Here is a 19447-nt window from a genome sequence, read left to right on the forward strand (position 1 = left end):
ACATAGCACAAAACTACAGGATATACCTAATTACCTCAGGGCTCTTGTTCCCTGAAAGTTTAACTGTTCTTCTCAGCTTATTTATAGCGTCAGTAATTGCTGGAGTCTCTACCCCATCTAACGCAAAGCAAATTTTTTTGACAGCTTCAATGACTGGTTCCACTGCTTTAAACCGATTCTGATGAGAGAGAAAAAAATAAGAGTAAAATTAAAGGTAAAATCCAGCATTTCTTAAACCAGCAGAACATTCCCTTCTATTCCTCCTACAAATACCCTTACAATTCGAGGAATTGTATATACCTCTTGATTTACAGGAATGTGCAGGGAGAGAGGAAATCTGTTCCATTGACAGATGCCATTTTGTCGGCAAATAGATGTTTTCGGCATATGTTAGAGAAATAATAAGGCAGGTATTATATACAATGAGTCCATTTAAATATTTTAAATTTAGTTGCACCCATTCTTCCACTGGCTGCCACCCAACTCTAAAGCATATTGTATTGAAAAACTGATGACAAGTTCACAGAACAGTATTGTGTACACAATAATCTGCACAGGAGATTATTTGTTCAGCATGGGGATAGTCCTATTATGTTTGAACCTGTGTGTGGCAAACAGTGGCACAAGAAATATCATATGGAAGAAGAATTAATGGAAGAAAAGAGTGAATTCATTTAAATTTTGGCTTATCCTAGATGTTGCCAATGTCCACTTTTTTTACTTAACAGTAGTAACACTCCTTCTTACCAGATGAAAATGCCATACTGGTGACATGAATAAGATAAAGTATAGTTCAGGACAGAGGACCCCAAACCCCAGGCGCAGACCACTACTGGGCCGTGGCCTATTTGGAACCAGGCTGTGCGAGAGGCGGGTCAGCATGCACACATGCGCGTAGCTCAACTGGCACGAGTGGCAGGGCGGTGCACATGTAACTCAACTTGTAGTCGAGCTGCATGTGCATGTGTGTGTGCCAGCCCGCCACTTTTGCAAGTTCAGCTGTGCGTGCTGACCTGCCCACTCATGCGGTCCAGTTCCCCTCTCCCTCTCTCTCTCTCTCTCTCTCTCTCTCTCTCTCTCTCTCTCTCTCTCTCTCTCTCTCTCTCTCACACACACACACACACACACACACACACACACACACACCAGGCAGGCTGCCAAGCCACAAAGGTTGGGGACCGCTGGTTGAGGGCACTATTATGTTTCAACTGGAAGACGAAACGTAATATATGAAGCTTAAAGTAGATTGGAAAGTGAAGCTTAGGAAAAAAATTGTGTTTGAGCAATAACATCTAACAAATCCCAAACCACAAACAGCTTATGATACAATATAAATATAAATACATTTATGTATATAAATATTATTATAAATGTATGATTAGTAAAGCATGAAATGTACAGGAAGTAGGCTGAGAAATGATTCATAAGGGTGTCTTGCAACATACGTTGATGAAGAAAAAAACCACTTCTCCCCAATGAGCTGAATTTCCAAGAGGTTCTTGACAGTCAGAAAGCCTTTAAAGCACTCAGAGTCTTCCAGAGGGCGCAGCTATTTCAAGAGTTGAAGGAGTAAGTCACTCATACTCACACCAATATGCATTGCCAAGTGCTTCTTTGCATAATCATGATAGGAGACAAATTGAATGATAACATTTACCTTATTTTTAAGTATTATGTCAACTTGATTGTGATAAGCTTCTAATAGTTCTTCAAGAGAGTGGCTGGAACCAATGAGAATAATTCTATTACTTGTGTATATTATTAGTATAAGCTTTGTAAAACGAATAAAAAGGCACCATGACATATGCTTGATTACAAAATGTAATGTTTGGCATTCCAGAAGGCTCTAACAAACTAGCTATTCTCCCAGACATCACTGGAGTAGGTTAGATGGAATCCATTATTAGAAATATTTGAATATGTTACATATATTTTGGAGTTAGTTGTCTGGATTTTCCATCTTGACACACACACACACACACACACACACACACACACCCCTAGAATTGGTTTGGTGCTGGGCAGCACCAAAATTGAAACAAATAATATTATGACAAAGTTGTTACCTCTGAATGGTCTCTCTGAAAAACTTTTCTACATGGCAGAGATGTTTTGCCAAATCTATTGGTGTCCCATCATCATCTTCCTAATAATAGAAAATGCATAAGTGATTTGACAAACTTATCAATATTCTCCCTTGCCCTGTAAAAAATAATCTAAAGATGGATAGCAAGTTTTATTCTGAGAGTTCTGAAAATGAGAAAATTAGCATTTTTTGCTACCTCCTTAAATAGAAAACTGGTAATAAAAGTGTCCTTTCAATTTCTCTACTAAAAAGTGGCTGGCTGTTAAATTCATATTCAAGAGCTAATATCTGATAGCATCCTCCAATTTAACTAGGTTTGCTCAGGGTGAATTACCAATTTTTATAACAAACCTACGTGTAACAGTAATTTGTTTCACAGGTCTATTCATTATTAGCTTCATTACTGGATTTCTTAAGACTTTCAAAAAAAAAAACACCACCCCATGATCAAAAAACCTCCATGCTTCCTACATTTGTGTTTTCACCTGTAGCAATGATTGCTGTTCTATGGATTCTCCATCCTAGCCTTTAAGCTGCCAGATAAATATAAAAACAGTATCTGGAAGCGGAATATAGCAAATCAGCAATCCTTGCTATTTAGTCAGTTTAATATATATTAGTGTGTCATTAGGGCCAATTTATAACATACTGAATAAGAAATATCTTGGCTGATCTTTAAAGACTAGAGTAAGAATGGTTAATATTTAGAGATCAGCAGGAAATCACAGGACTATAGTCTATACTGGAAGGGTAAAAACATTTTCAGAAGAACCCAATGATAAACCACCTTGTCTTCTTACACTAGGGAAAACTGTATGGATACATCCACTAGACACCAGGATTTGAGCTCAATTTGAAAGTTTTTTTCTATTTCTAAGGCCAGTATCAAGAGTGGAGATCTTGGGATATATCATCTTGTGAAAATCTAGTTCTCTGGTGAAAGCTCTAATGCCAGGAAAGGCGGAAAGAAAGAGAAGAAGAGGATGACCAACGGCAAGATAGATGGAATCACAGTGGCAATGGGTGCACTGCTGGAAGATCTGAAGGGCCAGGTTAGTGACTGTTAATGGTGAAAATCTAATTGGTTGCTAATAGTCGATATTGTTTCGATGGCACACAGTAAACCAATTAATCAATATTTGTAATGAGGGTTGTTTACAATTTTTGTAAGAACTAGCAGCGGAAAGAGACTTTCTCGCTGTTCTTGAATTACTTGATGAGCTGCATAACAGAGAGGAAGAAAATAGACCAGAGATAATTCTAGGTACATGTGAGTTATGGTTACAAGACACGAGTTCACAATACAATAATAAAAACAAGGAATATGCAGAACATCAATAATACATATAAAAAGAATAAATGATGGTTGTTTTGATACACAAGCTTCCCTTGTACTTACTGTTCGTGCAAGATCTCTGCAAATAACATTATTAGTCAATAACTGTAGAATAATCTCTGTGTCCCACTTTCGACAGTTTTGAATATACTCATGGCTTCCCACACAATGCTTGCTGTGAAAACAATAAATGCTGTGATTATTCACTATTTCAAATTATCAATAAGATTCTCAATGGAACAAGAGTTCGAGTCCTGCCTTAGCCATGAAAACCAGCTGGGTGACTCTGGGCCAGTCACTTTCTCTCTCTCAGCCCAATGCAACTCACAGGATTGTTGTGGAGAAAACAGGAGGAAGGTGTGTTGGATAGGCCTTGAATTATTTATAAAAATAATAAAGGCAGGATACAAATAAATAAATAAGAATATATGGACCTGGTTTTTAGAATCCATGGCTCCCTTCCCTTCACTAGTTTTCCCCTTTCTAATTTCTAATATTGCTTAGCAGAACTAGAAAGGGGCTAATAACAATCACAGTTGGAAAAGCTTACACAGATTATTCTGAATTTCTGCTTACTATGTTATTAATAGTAATTAGGATGCTAGTCTTCTAAGCATCAAAAACACGCTGAGCAAATATATTTCTCGAATAAAATAACTCTAGACATATTTAAAACTATTATTATGGCGGACTTCCGGTGGCAACGCCGCGCCGAATGGCGGCTTTTCTCTGGCCGCCCGTCCTGAGGCTTCGTTAGATCCGCGGAGACAGTGACAATCAGCTGTCCCACAGCTCGTAACTTCCCCCTCGGGAGAAGAGGGGGAGGTGAGCTTTCCTCGGATAGTGGTAGAGCTCCCCAAGACCTCCCAGAATTATCTGGGGGTCGGAGGGTGAGAGCTCCCACAGAGTCCGAGGCTTTCTCCGAGTCCAGGACGCCTTTGCTCCGTGCAGGGGTGAAGCCAGACACTGCATCCACATCTGCAGATTACAGTGATTTATGATTGCTTTCAAAGCAGACAGAGCTGACCAGGAGGAGTAAAGTTGCAAGTATTTAGAACTTTAACTTGAGTGCTTTAATCTTCTCCATACATAAATCAGATTTTGAAAGAGAAAGAGAAAAGATGGCGCTGAAATGTTTTTTCTTTTTGAAAGAATAAAGTACGAAGACTTTGTTAAAATCTAAACAACATATTGGATTTCAGAGTTTTAAAGAATTTTGTTTTTCTTCTTTTTCTTCTTCTTATTATTATCAAGGGTCCCTTTGGATTTTATTTTTTTGAAGTGCAGAGGGAAAGTGAAAGTGATTAGAGAAAATGAATTGTAGCAAGTTGGAAAATGGCTTCGAGACGGCAGGCAGTTCCTGTTGTCTCTAAAACTTCAATCTCTTTGCCAGTGATTCAATCTGCAACGCAATCCACTTCAAAGCCCAGATCCCCCCCACCCTCTCCTCCACCACCAGCACTTACACTGAAAGATTTGCAGGATGCTTTGAAGCTGCAGGCACAAGAAATGACTCAACAAATAAAGGAAGAGGTAGCTAATCTTCTTGAATTTAAAAATAGAGAGATGAGAGAGGACATTTTGTTTGCATTTCAAGGGCTGGCTGCACATATTGAACGTTTAGATGATTGTGTGGATGAAGTTGTGGAAAATAGTGAAAAACTTGAAAGTAGAATTGCTATAGCAGAAAACAAAATTGATAAAACTGAGGATGAGATGATTATTTCACAGTATAAAGAAATGGAATTTGCTTTGAGAATAAGAGGGTTGAGAGAAAACCCTCGTGAGGATTTACTGGAAGAGGTGATTAAAGTCATTGCTCCCATCCTACAATGGGATCCTAAGGAGTTATTAAGGGAGGTGAAAAAAAATTTTAGGGTCAATTCTTGGATTGCGAGGCAGAAGAAATTACCTAGAGATGTGGTGATTTATTTTTCTAAGAGGTCACTTCGAAATGCGATCATCCAGGCCTTCTATCAACAGAGATTTCAAATTGCAGGTCAAGATATTATAATTTTGAAAGAAATACCTCCTAAGATGTTGAGAAAAAGGAAGGATTTTGGTTTTCTGTGTGATGAGCTTAAAAATTGACAAATTCAGTTCAGATGGGAAATACCTATTGGAATAGTGGTGAATTATGCAGGGACACGATAAAGGCTTAATACGATTGCAAAGGCAAACGATTTTTATACTTATGTCCTGAAAGCAGGTTCACCACCATCTCCATTACCTAAGAGAGTGGAAGAAGATAAACAACAAGTTGAAGGCGCATCAGCAAAGTTTGTTGGAGAGGCACAATTGGCTGAATCCACTGAACAGTTTGCTGTCAAAGGGTGATTCAAAAGAGCAGAGAATGACGCGTGCTGCGCACAAACGGAGAGAAAAGGAACAACTGAAACAGAAGATGGACTCTGGGTCTATGATACAAGGCCCTGTTACTACGGAGCCGGTGGGAGGGGCGCGACCGAAGAGACCAACTGCGGAGCTCCAGGTGGCGTTCCAGAGGTTCCAGGTTGCTGAGGATGGCGATAAAGCTTTTGACATGGAATGTTAATGGTTTAAATTCACCACAAAAAAGAAAGTGTTTCATTACCTGAAGCAACATAAAAATGATACTGTCTGCTTACAAGAAACTCATATTAGTATAAAAGATCAAAAGTATTTGATTAACTCCCAGTTGGGATTACATTTTATAGCATCTGCTCCAGATAAAAAGAGCGGAGTGGTTATTTATTTAAGAAGAGACTTGTCTGCTACACTAATTGAATCTGATCCACAGGGAAGATATGCTATTATTGAACTATTGCTACAAGGCAAGAAAATTCTTATTATTGGATTATATGCTCCTAACCAACAGCAAAAAAGTTTTATAAGTTTTTACATGATAAGCTAATTCAATTGGATTATAAATCTGTTTATATGGGTGATTGGAATGGTGTTTTGGATTCAAGTAAGGACAAGAAGGGGTCTTTTAAAAATTCTCCTAACTATTCTAGATTGCCTAAAGGTTTTTTTTATTTGAAAGATGACTTGGAACTAAGAGATATTTGGCGGGAACGGAATTTGGAGGACAGAGATTTTACTTTTTTTTCGGACAGGCATCAATCGTTTTCTAGGATTGATTTTTTTTAATTACTGGTGATCTTGTTCCCAGAGTTAAGAATGTAAAGATTTTTCCTAGAACGTTGTCGGATCATAGTCCTGTATGGATGGAACTATTTAGGGAAGAGGGGATAAGAAGATCTTTGAGATTGAATGAAAATTTATTTAGATAAGATGTACTTTCAGAGAAATGTAAAGATTATTTGAAAGAGTTTTTTGTTTTGAATATGCATAAAGGAACACCGATTGAAATGGTTTGGGATGCCAGCAAAGCTTACATGAGGGGGATTTTGATTCATATGAAAAATGGTCATAGGCGTAAGCAGATGCAAAAACGTAAAGAATTGGAAGAAGAGATTAAATTGAAGGAGAAAGCTTTTACTTTGAATCCATCAGATAAGAGTTTAAGGATTTCAATAAATTTGTTGAAAGAGCAATTTAATATGTTAATGGCGGATCAGGTTGCAACTAATTTGCGATATGCGAAACATAATACTTTTTGTAATGCAAATAAGCCTGGTAGGTGGTTAGCTTATCAATTAAGGAAAAAACAGAAGTTACATACTATAGAGAAAATAGAATAAATAATTTAAATAATTGGAAAAAATTACAATTATCCTTGTTGGGAAAAATTGCAGCTGTCAAAATGAATGTTTTACCAAAGTTTCTCTTTTTGTTTCAAATGATACCTATTTTGAAAAAAGATGCTAATTTGGATGAATGGCATAAGGGTATTAACAAATTTATTTGGGCGGGGAAAAAACCGAGAGTTAAACTTAAGATTTTACAAGACGCTCGGGAAAGAGGAAGACTTAAGGTGCCTAATTTGAAATTATATTATGATGCAGTGGTTTTAATATTGGTTAGTGATTGGCTTAATTTGACCAATAAAAGTATACTTTTATTTATGGGATTTATTATATGGGTGGCATGCATATCTGATTTATGATAAAAAAGTTGATAAGGCTTTTAAATCTCATATTTTAAGAAGTGCTTTATTGCGTGTTTGGAGAAAGTATTATTATAAGCTGAATTATAAAATACCAATATGGGGGATTCCTGGACACGCAATAGAGGGGGTATCTATGGGTGTGAATTTGGAGATGATTTCTTATAAGCAACTACTTAGATTGGTAGGGAGTGATTGGCAACTAAGGTCGGTAGCCGAGTTAAAGCAAGAAAATATCGTACAGTCTTGGTTTCAGTATACGCAATTGCAAGCTAGGTGGAAGTTAGATCAGAAGGTTGGTTTGACACTGATGGATGAAAATTTGGTAAAGCAGATCAAAGATCAAACTCGAGCGCATATAAAGAGAATTTATAATGCTTTAATAGAATTGGATTCGGAAATGAAATTGGTAAAGGATTGTATGGTAAAGTGGGCTCAAAATATTCAAGAACCAATTCCATTGGATGTGTGGGAGGTAATTTGGGTTAGAAATGTAAAATTTACTCAAGTCCAAAATTTAAGAGAAAATTTTTATAAAATGTTTTATAGATGGCATTTGGATCCTAAAAAGTTGTCTTGTATATATTCTAATTTACAGCCCAAATGTTGGAGATGTGGTAGTTTGGATGCTACTTATTTTCATATTTGGTGGACCTGTAGAAATATAAAAGCTTTTTGGATTAAAATTTGGTGGAACATTCAAAAGATTTTTAGGAGAAAGATAAAAGTTTACTCCACAATTATTTTTATTGGGTGTTATTACAGATTGTGATACTAAAGAAATTAATTTGATGTTGAATTTGATAACAGCTGCGAGGTTATTGGTAGGGCAATATTGGAAGAAGGACTGTCTGCCTACTATAGAGGAGTGGACGCTTAAAGTGTCAAATTTAGCAGAAATGGCTAAGATTTCTGCTTACTTGGATTATTCACAAGAAAGATACATTTCGGTCTGGAGAAGATGGATAGATTATATTCAGAAAAAATATGGGACTAAAAAGTTCCATTTAGCTTATGAGTAAATTTTAGATTGTTATAATTTTATTAAAAAATATTTTTTTATATTTTAGAGAGTTTGTAATTATGTTATAGGCAGGTTAAAGTGTATTATGTATTTGGTTATTTATATAATTGATTAATGTTTGTTAGATTATGATTATTATATATTTGTAACCCTGTAACCAGCTTTGGGAAGTGGGGGAGGGGGAGGGGGTTTGGGGGAGTTTGGGGATGGGATAATATTATAACTTTTATAAAACTTTTCAATAAAAAACTATTATTATGGCATATTTAAGTGGAACAGGATTCATATTCCCAGCTTTGCTTGTTCTGATGTAATTGTCCCATTACTGTAGCATGTATTTTAAACATGAAAAGTTGGCAGAATCACTCTTAATAAAACTCCAGACTAAGAGATGATGCAGAACTTGCAATAAGCCAAAAAATATACTCATTTTAAAAATAAGTAACTGACAAGACACATGCTTTTACAACTAGCTGCCATTTTCAAATACTACAGGATTCTGCATTAGACAATTGAATGTATTCCATGACAGCATATTTTTCTAAGAATAGTTAAGTTTGACAGAGCTAGAATGATTTATTATAAATCTGAAATTTAAACAGATAAAAACCATAATAAAATAAAATAAACAATATGCCATATCTAAATGAATACAGTAGAGTTCCAAATTCAATGATAACACCTATTTTAATTCTGATTGTTAAACTACTTACTCTTTTTCCTATTAGTAACAGTCAAATTTGCATTCACTATAGTTTTGTAGAAATCAGGATGTAACCAAAGCAAAACTTACTTCTGTAAAACTTCTTCTTGTCCACAAACTTTCAAAATATAACTGCCAATATCTACATCGTTCAAGTCATCATGCACCCAGCAAAGAGCCTGCATTATTATAAGTTCAACTGGAGAACTCACTGTTTGGAGAAAAACAAAGACAGAAGAAAAGGCAACAAAAATAGCGAACTGAAGGCAGTTTTGTAAAATAGAAAAACACGAGCAAGTAACTCAATGCAACCTGAAGAGTTTTTGACATATTGTAGTTAGCAATTTGAGTAATAGAATAAAAAATTAACAGCAATTTATCCTCAAAAATCCATTCAGCTGTAAATAAAAGGTATATCTGATGCTCTACGGATAAACCAGACTTGGAAAAACAAGGTAGGAAAACAAAATGTATATTGCGAACATAATGGATGGGATTAAAAATACAGGTAAAAGTCCACGTTTTAAATATCAGTTCCAATGGAAATGGCTCCTGTAAAGCTGATCTCTAGGAACGTGCTTGATAACTGACGGAAGTCAAAACGAAACGTCTTAAAACCATGACGTTTATGAGGCTAGCCTTTTGCATAGAAGGGGGAGGGGGGAAGTGCTAAGGCAGCCAGATGTTTCCTTTTGGAATTGTAGATGCTCTGTGGAGTTTTGGGAAAGCTGCGCTTTCTTTCCAGACCCTTGGAAAAGTAAAGGTATTTTTTCTTTTTCTTTCTTTTTTTTTACTACAAAGCCAGCCTCCGCACTCCAACCCCACCCAGGAGCATGGGAAAAGGGGCATTTTAAGACTGCAGCTAAGTGGCTGCCTTTAGCATTCTCCCCCCCCCCCCTTCTTTGTAAAAGGACCAAGTTGGACAAACTCATGAAAGGAAGAACATTGTGAAGGTCTCTTGGACAGTGTGGGTGGCTGGGCTGGAACATTTCCAGGAGTTGGAGCTTCATCGGGGGAGGGGGGCTGCTTTGTGCCTTTGAGGTCTCCCTCTTGTGTGGAACTTTTTGAGGGGCAGCTGCTTTGTGCCTTGCTGTGGAGGTTTCCCTGGTGTTCAGTCTGGGGGCAAGGAGACTGCTTCATGTTCTACTATAGAAGCTGCCAGATATTTTGCATTTCCTGGTAAAAAAAAGTGTGATGCCTTGCTGTGTTGCCAAGCTAAGGCAAGTTCTTTTTTTTTAAACCCCCCTGCGCCATGCATAATGCAAAAAACCCCTATCTTGCCTGTGGCCTGCTCTAAGATTCACCCAACCCGAGGCACCCCTGCTTTCCACTTAACAACCCGCATGATCACTCAATGACCTTGCCCAAGAAAGCCATGATGTAGTTGTAAAGTTAAGTCAAGTCACGTGGTGACCCTATTAACAACTGCAATGACTTACAACCAAAATTCCAGGCCAAATTGTGGCTGTAAGTCAAAGACTACCCTCAAGGGTGTAATTCATTACCAACATTATTTTGGCAATCTTTCAATCTACTGAAATATACCTATTAAAATTAAAATGCACTTACCATCACATGTGAATGTCACTGGCTGTTGAAAACCTTCAATTTCTATTGAAATCTTGATGCTGGAGTTCTCTCCACTTACATTTCTCTGCAACATGACTGGACTCAACACAAAACCTAAGTTTGTATCATGCTTGGTATGAGGAAACTTGGTCCTTAATCTGTAAACAACATGTTTATAAATGCAGTTACAATGATCACTGGAGTAACACACAAGAACAAGAAGCAACACAAAGGGCATCAAATTGCAAATTTAAGCATGATTATGCAGGATTACCATTGAAATCAATGCACTTTCTGAATTAAAATTCTTAAGATTTATATAGCTAATCTAATTTTCTTAACATTATTAATTTAATCCCCTCTCTACTCTGTTAAACAACATCCTCTGCCAGGTTCAATATTTTCATCATCTTAAATCATCCATCAATTCCACCTTTAAAAAAAGCTTCTGCAATAGTTTTAAACTGATTTGTGTAAAGTTAGTAATTCTGAAATAAACTACAGATTTTTTCTACCTACTTCCTTGCTATATACATGTGCAGCCAAACAAGTGTCAATGCAAATGAGAAAAATATCAGCAGGCTAGAAGACAGCACAAGGACATTTTTTTTAAAAAAGGAAGAATTGGGAGGGAGAGATAAAATCATCTCTTCCTTTCAACCAGCAGTTGATAAACTCTTTGCTTAATGGCAAGAATGTTGACTAGCTGTTCTAAAAAAGAACTACTTTGAAAAGGACAGAAAGATTCAGAAAGGCAGTCATGTCATAATCTGCTCATAGAAGGAACGAAGGACTGAGAAGGATTTACCATAGCTAGATTTCGTATGGCTAGATCTACCTCCAAGCCTGAAAAAGCAGAATTAATTTCTGGCCTAGCTTCTCGTTTCACATGTCAAAATGGAAATATACTCCTCCAACTTTCAAAGTTAACATAATTCATTTTCCACAAATTGCAGACTGAAAAGGGCCCCAGTTGGATAAGAATGGTTTCTACCAAATAATGACTAACACCAGCTAGCCATCAACAACAAAAGATAAATTAGAACAAACTATAAATCCGGAACCCATTAAAGGACTACTGTCGCAACTACATTGCAAAAACAAGTGGATAAAAAGAAAAACTGAATCCCCATTGTAGCTAATCCCAAGAGAAAAAAGATGAAACTGAACGAGAATGGATGGTTCAGTTGAACTGTTCCGTATCTACTTCAGGACACAGTATGCTCCAGAAAGGACTAAATTATAGGCAGTATTTATTTATTTATTTTATTGGATTTGTATACCGCCCTATTCCCGTAGGACTCAGGGCAGTTTACAGGGCAGTTAAAACCATGAATACAAAAAATTAAAAACAATTAAAACAAATAATTATATTCAAGCCCCAAGAGTAAATCTAAAACCCAGTTAAATTAACAACCCCACAGTGTGGACCAAACAGATCGAAGAGCCAAGTTTTCAGGTCCCGGCGAAATGAGTGAATGTCGGGGGCAGTCCTAATTCTGTGGGTAGTTGGTTCCATAGGGCAGGCGCACCCACAGAGAACGACCTTCCCCTGGGAATAACCCGCTGGCATTCATTAACCGGCGGTACCCTGAGAAGGCCCTCCCTGTGGGGGCGCACAGGACGATGGGAAGATGTTCCCTTAGATAGTCCAGACCCAAGCCATTTAGTATTAAGCAACTGAAATTGGAGAATTAGTTTGGTATAGGTCGGTGTGCATCCACTATCATCAGATGTATCATTTTCTGACTGCTGTTGCATTCAGTTGCATCACACCTTCTGAACCCAGCCCACTCATCAGATTATGGTTAAGGAAGGCATGTTGTTTTAACAGCTAATACATAGTCAAGCAATCCTTAGTTCGAAAGTAATATTCATGCCACTTTAGCTTTATTTTTTAGCTTTATTTCTGATAGGGTTTTGAGAAAGAAAGGGAGTGTGTTGGGATTAATTTTGCCCCACTTCACACAGAGCAGTTTCATTGACTTTTTTCATATACATGTATATGTATATATATACACACACACACATACATACATATGTGTGTGTGTGTGTGTGTGTGTGTGTGTGTGTGAAATGTTTGTTAAGTATTTAGAATGCACTTGCTTAGGCCCCAAACACGGGACAAATCTTATTTCCTGTTTCAGCCTTGCCCAAGGCCATCTACAGGCAGTAGCCACAGCAGTGGCAGCTCATATTTGTGTAAATGTTTTTGGCTTGCTAGCAAAGAATAAAGGGAGACAGATATGATCATTTCAAACTTATTTGTTCTCAACAGTCAGCCATACCCTTCTGAGATTCGAACCTGGGCCAACTGCGTCTTAAGCAGTTGTTTAGGCCACAGGCTCTCTCTCTCTCTCTGTTAGCTGAGAAGCAAGGGAGATATGTGTTAAATGTTTTTTAAGTATTTAGAATGCACTTGCTTAGGCCCCAAACACGGGACAAATCTTATTTCCTGTTTCAGCCTAGCCCAAGGCCATCTACAGGCAGTAGCCACAGCAGTGGCAGCTCATGTTTGTGTAATTTTTTTTTGGCTTGCTAACAAAGAATAAAGGGAGACAGATATGATCATTTCAAACTTATTTGTTCTCAACTGCTTAAGACGCAGTCGGCCCAGGTTCAAATCTCAGAAGGGTATGGCTGACTGATGAGAACAAATAAGTTTGAAATGATCATATCTGTCTCCCTTTATTCTTTGTTAGCAAGCCAAAAAAATTTACATATATATATATACATATGTGTGTGTGTGTATGTGTGTGTAAATTTTTTTGGATTGCTAACAAAGAATTAAAGGGAGACTAATATTTGAGACTAATATTTGTCCCGTGTTTGGGGCCTAGCAAGGCACTCTAAAATACTTAACAAACACTTCTCACACACACACACACACACACACACACACACAAATGAAAATCCATAAAATACTGTTAGCAAAGGATTACTTTAATTGGCTCAAATAGAGAATGATTGGGGTATCATATGACACATATTTATTGGTCAGCACCTTAGCCATGGCTAATGCTAAATCATGGTTGTCAAATTCTAGAGTGTGGTCAATAGCATGCAAAAATATTTTTTTTTTTTTAAAAAAAGGGTTCATACAAAATCTTGGCTTGGATCATACATCATTCCAATAGCACTTAGCAATAGCATTTAGACTTATATACCACTTCATAGTGCTTTATGAGTCAGCACATTTCCCCCAACAATCTGGGTCCTCATTTTACTGACCTCAGAAGGATGGAAGGCTGAGTCAACTTGAGTTGGTCAGGATTGAACTCCTGGCGTGGGAAGAGTTAACTTACAATTGTGCTACTGTACTATTACAGCTCTTTTAAGCAAAGAAAAAGCACATTGTATAAACCCAGGGAATTGTAAATTATTCACCAAACCTTGATTCAGCCACCCATGTCCAACCTATGTTACTCTTTGCTTAGTGTGATAAGTGAACCAAGACACTTAAATTAACTTTCAGAGACTAGTTTCATTGTTAAAATGTTCAAAACCTTAAAATATGAACAGGAAGAAAGTTTTCTGTCACTAGTATATAAAAACAGTAGTGATAATTTCATTAAAAGGCACACATAGTTTATCTTCATTGTAGGAACAGCTGTGTTAATATGGTGACAAAAAACCCCCACAGAAATTTGTTAGCATCTTTTCGGATTAACACATTTTACTAAAAGACATGAGCTTCCTTGAGCTACCGTTCACTTGATGAAAGCTTATGCTGTGCAATAAAATTTGTTATTTGAAAAAGGACTACCAGATTCCTGACATTACATTTCCATTAATAATAGTGGCTGAGTTTGCCTTAAATTGCTTACTTTGCAATGGCATCACAAAATGCTGCTTGTTCTTGATTTTGCCATTCAATGTTTTTTAGAAGTTTGTTTTCTCCTGGCAGGCTACTGGTCCCATTGTCTATCTGAAATGTAAGGATAAAAAAGTGAAGTGAGATAAGATATAAAATATATATATACAGGAAAGGTTTAGAAAGCTGATCTACATAGACCCGTTTACTAAAGGTAGCAATTTTGGTAATAGAAATGGATAGTCTGTATCAGTGCTGCTTTCAATTGGCAACTTTCAGCTGGTACAGAAATAGTGGTGAGGAAACAGGTGAAAGAGAGCTCTCCAATTCTACTACATTCACCCAAGAAGAAACAATACTAGTTTTTGCTATTGTGATAAACCTGTGTCAGTCTAAATTTAGCTGAGATGTCGATAAGATTTCATGGAAACAAGATATTTCATTACTACCTCATTTACTTTGTAAATATCTAACATTAGGCAGAGTTTTGGATGCTGCAGTTACAGCTGTGAGTTTTAGATACATGTATCTTGAGATACATGTATACTTTGGCCACCTAATGAGAAGGAAGGACTCACTGGAGAAGAGCCTAATGCTGGGAAAGATTGAGGGCAAGAGAAGAAGGGGACGACAGAGAATGAGGTGGCTGGATGGAGTCACTGAGTCACTGAGCTTAAATGGACTCCAGAAGATGGTAGAGGACAGGAAGGCCTGGAGGAATGTTGTCCATAAGGTCGCGATGGGTCGGACACGACTTCGCAGCTAACAACAACAACAATCTTGAGATAATGAGTTTTTATGCCAAGGCTTCTTCTAAATCTAAACAGTTACTTCCAACAAAGGTGGTTTACCAAAGAGAACACAGAAGTATTTTGAATTTCTTCTCTTACTGGAGTTTGGTAAAATAAAATAAAAAATGGAAGTCACAGAAAGACTTAAGTAGTTTTAACAGCCTAAAGCTGTAATTTCTGAACCCATCAAAAAAAAAAAACCTCTGTGGATTTGGCAAAGTGGTTGTACAACAGATGTTTTGTCTAAAAGCATCTCTGGATGAGCTATTAGGAAGCAATTCACTGTGATTTTATGTTACAGTGGAAGTCAGATGTGCTGGATTATTTCTGTGCTTTGTATGCTTTGTAATTTCTTTAAATTTTCCCAGACACTCTGATTCAAAGGTTCCATTCTACAGCATTTAAGAAAAAGAGCCAAGTTACAATGTGGCAAGAGCTGAAGTGCCAGAAGTATCTCTACTTTTTTGATATTTCTCTCCACAGTTAAGAAAAAAACAGTGCTACTTAGTTATATTAAAGCACATGCTCCTAGAAATCTTCTATTAAAAAGTAATAAGTGTATCAAAACCTAGCATAAACTTTATTACAGAATGCCTGCGGGCTCCACTGGATTGTGTGGAAGTATGCCCACCTGCCTTAGAGAAATGTTATTTTAGACTGAAAAGTACCCTGGTGGACTGGGATCAGACTTATTCATTTGCTTTCAGTACATGAGTATTTTGTGATTACTTATACCTACTATAGCAAAAATTTGGAGAATAGAAAGTTGTGTGCGTACACCTACATACGCACAAATGTATACACATACAAGCTTTCTTAGTTCCAACTACATTTGCTTCAAAATACCCAACCTAACACGAAATAATATTAGGTTACTATGAGGCTCTTGTGGTACTAAATTTTGAAATGCCTAGTAAGTGAGGATACTTCAAAATCCAATATATCATTTTTTTCCTGTTATGGAAAGATGTGAGCAAACATTTATACAGCTGTTCATAGTCAAGTTGATTCATCAAAAAAAAATTGAATACTTTGAAAAGAGGACTTGCCTCATTCCAGCCACCTATGCCATTTTGTGTCAGCCATTACAGCTACTCATTTGCTTCTGATTTAAGGGACATGTCACATGATGATGTCACATCAGGAAATGTCTAATTTAATATTGCCCAAGTATATTCAGGGAAATAGCATTTAATTAAATGACGTCTTCTGAATAGCAAATAATGGAGCTGGGCTAGTCCTGCTTTTGGCAAGCTGTACGGCATAATTCAGTAAAACAGCTAGTACCAAAATCAAGCTAAAATATGATTAAAATAATATTTTATTATTTATGTGAAAGTACTAAGCAGTCCCCTGTTTAGGAACAAGCTCCATTCCTAAGGTCTGTCCTTAGGTCAAATTTATATGCAAACCAGTACACTATTATTATGTAACACCATATAGGTAGTATTGTATAATAAATTAGAACCATTCTGTATTTCACTTGAACTACTGTGTATTTGACTTGAATTTTGTTGCAATGGACTCCATTCTTAACTATAGCTCATCCTTAAACCAGAGCATTATTAACCTGGAGATATGCTGTATTTTTAAACCAGAGCATTATTAACCTGGAGACTTGCTGTATTTTCAAAACTATATAAAAATTATCATGTTACACAGACTTTAGTTATCAAAGCTTCTTGCAAGAATTAGCCATTTCGAGATTCCATTTAGAATACACAGAAATACACACACACACACATTGTACATTATTGGTTGTTAATACTGAGGAATATTAACAAATAGGATGCTACTCTACACCTATTTGTATAAATTGGAAGGGGACAATTTTTCATCTAAATTTGGTAAGAAAGGTTTGCAAAGCAACATCTGCATTTAAATGGAAAAATATTTTTAAGATGTTTTACCTGTGAAGTTTGGCCCTGTAATTTAGCAAGCTGAGCAGTTCGAATGTTTAAAGACTGACTTCTTGTAACTGTTGCCCCAGAAGCAGATTTTCCACTCAGTTTTCTTTCAAGATGGCTCTTTCCTGGAGACTTCTCTTCTAGTAGCACAGCATCCCAAGGATCTTCTACAACTTTAGTATTAGTTATCTTTCCTCCATCTTCTGAAGTATAAAATATATCAATATTGTCCACCTTTGGTTTACTTAAAGGATCTAAATCCAACCAATCAAACTTACTAATATCATTGGAGCTTTCAGAGGTTGGCAAACTAATAGTAGATTTAGCACCAGTCATTTCTAAGTCTGTCTTTGATTTCCCATTTTTCTGAAATTCTGAAGTACTTGCAATCTTATCAAATACTTTTGCCATTTCGGGGGTAAGTGTTGAATGGTACATAGGTACACTTCCTTGGGGATGGAACGTTGAAGTAAATGGCAGCGCGTATGAAATGTATTGAGACCTTTCTGGAAGACAAAGATAGGCAGGCTTTGTAGATTGATAAGTGGATACACCTGGATGAAAGCCATTCTGAAAGACACCAACTTGTTTATTGAAAGAAGGTACAGGGTAAACAGAAGATCCGGCACAACTAGAAGACCCAGGCAAACTAGACGTCCACTGACTTCTTTGAGCAACAGGGTGAGAATAAAATTGTGAAGATGATGCCCCAAGTATCTGAGTGGCTGATAATGTAGATGGTTTCTGGGATTCAAGATTTTCTTCTAAAAGTAGTTTCTCTAATTCAGCACATGTAAGTTTGTCTATGTCAATTGAATTTAACTTATCATCCACCTTCTTCTTGCCATCAGACTCCGGAAACACCATAAGATCATGATCTTGTTTTCTGCAGGACTGTACGCTTGGCCAAGAGTAGCTTAAGGTATCACTCTTTTGTCTATTGCCAACCACTACTCTTTCTTTTTGCATCTTAGCCAGAGCCTCAGCTTCCATTTGCAGTGCTTCTTCTTTATCCACTTCTTTGGGCCTTGTTGGATCCAAAACTGGTGATGAATGTTCTTTAAATTCATTGCTGCTAGATATCTGGGCCATTCTGTGAAAGCAGATGTCCATGAACAATTTCAATTCTTCTTCTGAAAATCTTTGGCCCCAAAATGTTCAAACAGATTCAATAAAACTAGTGTAGGGGAAAAAACATATAATACTGAAAGTATTTACAAAGTCGCTATTCTCCATTTTTACTTTAAAGTTCTGTCTGTTAGGGCTTTTTAGGTATTTGGATCAGAAGCTGGAAAGGTGCTTTTGATCCACTATGGACAAGCTTGCAGCGAGCAGCTACCTAACAATGCCACAACTTTTCCCAGGCTTGCATGGTATCCTTGAAAAATACCTGAAGCACCAACAGGACGCAACTATATTATCCTATCTTTAACTCCTTAATTCAAATGTGTATTTTTCTGAGATCTTATGGCTATTGTATGAGATCAGAAAAAGTCACAGCTTGTCTAAGGAGCCATTGACAGGTACAACAAGTATACTCGCACCAGATGTGAAGCACCTTTCCTGCTTTGGATCTATATTATTATACATTCCTACAGAATACACAAAGGCATTAAGAATTTGTATATTTGGAAATATTGCAGTTAAAACTATTCTTGACTTAAGTTTCTCATATCAGATGATTACTCATCTGGATTGTTCTGAACAATGACACTGCAAAGTATAAATGTAAAAAAATATTAAAATAATTTCTATGCTATTCAGTGTTTTCTCTTTGTGTCACTGAGATACACAGCCCTGAGAACTGCTGATGCACTGTTTCTCCTCAAAAGTAGCCTTTCTATTTATCAGTCTCTTCCCCTCTAGCCTAACAGAAGAAAACCCAGAGCTAATTGAGTTCCTTAGTTTCTCAGAGAGATTAAAAGATAATCACCAAGCTCCAGTTACTTGCACTTATAGTTAATATGAAAGAAAGTGCCTTCTGTTCATCTACTCATAGCTTACCTGTCAGGGGTGATTCTGCTTAATGCCTTTAGGCAAGTAGGCTGGGTTAAGGTCATCACAGGCTTCTAGCTTTCTTCCATTATTCCCACCAAAGCTGGGCAGAATGAAGGAATGTGTAGTACTAGGATTAAACAAAAGAATATGGTTGATAGAAGAATGGGA

At 36.9% G+C, this 19447-nt stretch overlaps 1 protein-coding gene across 2 annotated transcripts in view; it reads right to left on the reverse strand.

Annotated features, from left to right (window-relative positions):
* Positions 1–19447, reverse strand: part of PIK3C2A (phosphatidylinositol-4-phosphate 3-kinase catalytic subunit type 2 alpha) — a 62012-nt gene that overhangs the window by 28450 nt on the left and 14115 nt on the right. For both annotated transcript variants that reach the window (XM_083348756.1, XM_083348757.1), the window contains exons 2-10: positions 19286–19406; positions 17285–18458; positions 14597–14697; positions 10770–10927; positions 9291–9411; positions 3486–3597; positions 2067–2146; positions 1658–1721; positions 35–178 (exon numbers count right to left, since the gene is read on the reverse strand). In XM_083348756.1, the coding sequence (XP_083204882.1) occupies positions 35–178; positions 1658–1721; positions 2067–2146; positions 3486–3597; positions 9291–9411; positions 10770–10927; positions 14597–14697; positions 17285–18394 (1890 nt within the window). In that variant the 5' untranslated portion in view covers positions 18395–18458; positions 19286–19406. The remainder of the gene's footprint in view (positions 1–34; positions 179–1657; positions 1722–2066; positions 2147–3485; positions 3598–9290; positions 9412–10769; positions 10928–14596; positions 14698–17284; positions 18459–19285; positions 19407–19447) is intronic.

This window comes from Vipera ursinii (assembly GCF_947247035.1).
Source record: "Vipera ursinii genome assembly, chromosome: 1".
NCBI lineage: Eukaryota > Metazoa > Chordata > Lepidosauria > Squamata > Viperidae > Vipera > Vipera ursinii.